The 2042-nt window shown below is 42.1% G+C and overlaps 1 protein-coding gene across 1 annotated transcript; it reads left to right on the top strand.

The window, feature by feature from the left end:
• The first annotated feature begins 802 nt into the window (after window positions 1-802).
• On the top strand, window positions 803-1750 carry LOC134376088 (olfactory receptor 2T27-like). Its single transcript, XM_063094764.1, has one exon. It carries the CDS (start codon window positions 803-805, stop codon window positions 1748-1750), a length of 948 nt encoding a protein of 315 aa, XP_062950834.1.
• Window positions 1751-2042: the final 292 nt, after the last annotated feature.

Below are 2042 nucleotides of genomic sequence, written 5' to 3'. Positions count from 1 at the left end.
CATTTAATGATTAGTATTAAATTATCCTGATGTGGTTTACATTGGGATGCTATGAATGAATCTAGAGAACAACACAATCCTAACTGTATCAGCTCATTCCTCTGTTGATGCAACCTCAGGTAATTGGCTGTAGTAAAATTTGTTTGTGATCACAGGAAATGGGTTTGTCTTCATCACTGGGGCTTAACAGAACATACTAAGCAGAAGTCCAAGAAGTAAATAATAAAATATCCGAGAACGCAGCATCTACACCATGAAATCGAGAAGAGTCATAATAGAAGCTCTGAGAAGCATTGTAATAGATTGCACTGACTGCTTCAAATTCCTTCTTCACCCCCCATTACCACGATGATTCACTGTGGGTGGAGTTTACTTCCCCACTTTACTGATATTGCCTTCTACATGTGACTTGCTTTAGTCACGGGAATGTGGTTGAAAGTGACAGAGTTTGTTCCAAGCTCAGGCCTTCAGCTGAAGCATATGGTTCCACTTGCCTGTTTCTGGTTTCTGCCGTCCCCCATGAGAGCAGCAGGCCCCAGGATGAGAGACGTGTAGTGGAGTATGCCTGAGATTGGCCGTCAGTGTACAGCAGAACACCCCAGCTGACTCGCAGACGTGGAATTTTAAAAAATTACACGTTTGTTCTCATAGACACTGAAATTTGGAGAACTGCCTTTTACATTACGTTATTGAAACAATAGCTGACCAATAAAGCATATTTCAAAAGGTCTTATAACATTTCATTTGCCTTTTCTTTTCCTTGCCTTTTTCTTTAATAGGTTCAACCAGATCAGTCACAGCTATGGAGGGAGGAAATGAAACATTTACAACAGATTTTATCCTTCTGGGACTCTTCCCCAATATGAAGTACGTCTGTATCCTTATTCACACTATCATCCTGATCTACCTCGCTGCAGTCACCGGGAACTTTATCCTGCTCCTCCTGATATGGATGGACTTGAGGCTCCACACCCCAATGTACTTTCTTCTCAGCCAGCTCTCTCTCATAGACCTGGCCCTCATCAGCAGCACTGTTCCGAAGATGGCAATCAGCTTTTTCTCTGGAAGGAGGAACATCACACATCTTGCCTGTGGAGCTCAGATATTTTTCTTCTTTACTCTTGGAGGTGCTGAATGCATCCTCTTGACCCTCATGGCCTATGATCGTTATGTAGCTGTATGCAACCCTCTGAGATACGCAGTCATCATGAACCAGGGGGTCTGTGTGCAGATGGCCATAGTGTCTTGGATTGGGGGTATTTTAGCTTCAACAGCTCATACAATCTATACCATGAATCTACCTATCTGTGGCTCCAGGGAAATCCACCATTTTTTCTGTGAGATGCCAGCGATTATGAAGATCTCATGCACAGACACTGCCACCTATGAGCTGGTTGTCTTTGTGATGGGCATTGCCTTTATTGTCATCCCTTTTGGACTTATCATGACTTCCTACACCCTCATTTTTCTCACTGTTCTTCATATGAAATCCCTCAAAGGTGGAAGGAAAGCCTTGGCCACATGTACCTCTCATCTTATGGTAGTAAGTTTCTATCTAGGACCATGTGTTTATATGTATATGACACCTGGTTCCTCCCACACCCCTGAGCAGGAGCAGGCTGTGTCTGTATTTTGCACTGTCCTCACACCCATGTTAAACCCCCTCATCTACAGCTTGAGAAACAAGGATGTGCTGGAAGCTCTTCAGAAGGTCCTGGGAAAACATCCAGTAATTCAACAGAACACATAATAGACAAGGTAGAAAACAAAAATCTAGAAAATCCAGAGGCAAAGACTAAAGGAGTGTTCATAATTGCATTTTTCAGCATAAGGGCATTTGATGCAGCCCTATGGGTAAATCTCATGGTTGAATTCAATCTACAGTTTTAATTCAATCATAAAAAAATTGTTAAAAGCTTTTTCTTAATCAGTTTCTAATTGTTTACACAAAGGATTAATCCAACTGCTGTTCTTCAAGCCTGTTGATGAGCATAAAGCACAACCTTCTCTTCCTGCGCCTGTAATATTGAGACATTCATCAG

Source organism: Cynocephalus volans, chromosome 4 (genome assembly GCF_027409185.1).
Source record: "Cynocephalus volans isolate mCynVol1 chromosome 4, mCynVol1.pri, whole genome shotgun sequence".
In the NCBI taxonomy this organism is placed as follows: Eukaryota; Metazoa; Chordata; class Mammalia; order Dermoptera; family Cynocephalidae; genus Cynocephalus; species Cynocephalus volans.
Note: the sequence above shows the minus strand (reverse complement) of the source record. Positions and strands in the feature narration are given on the sequence as shown.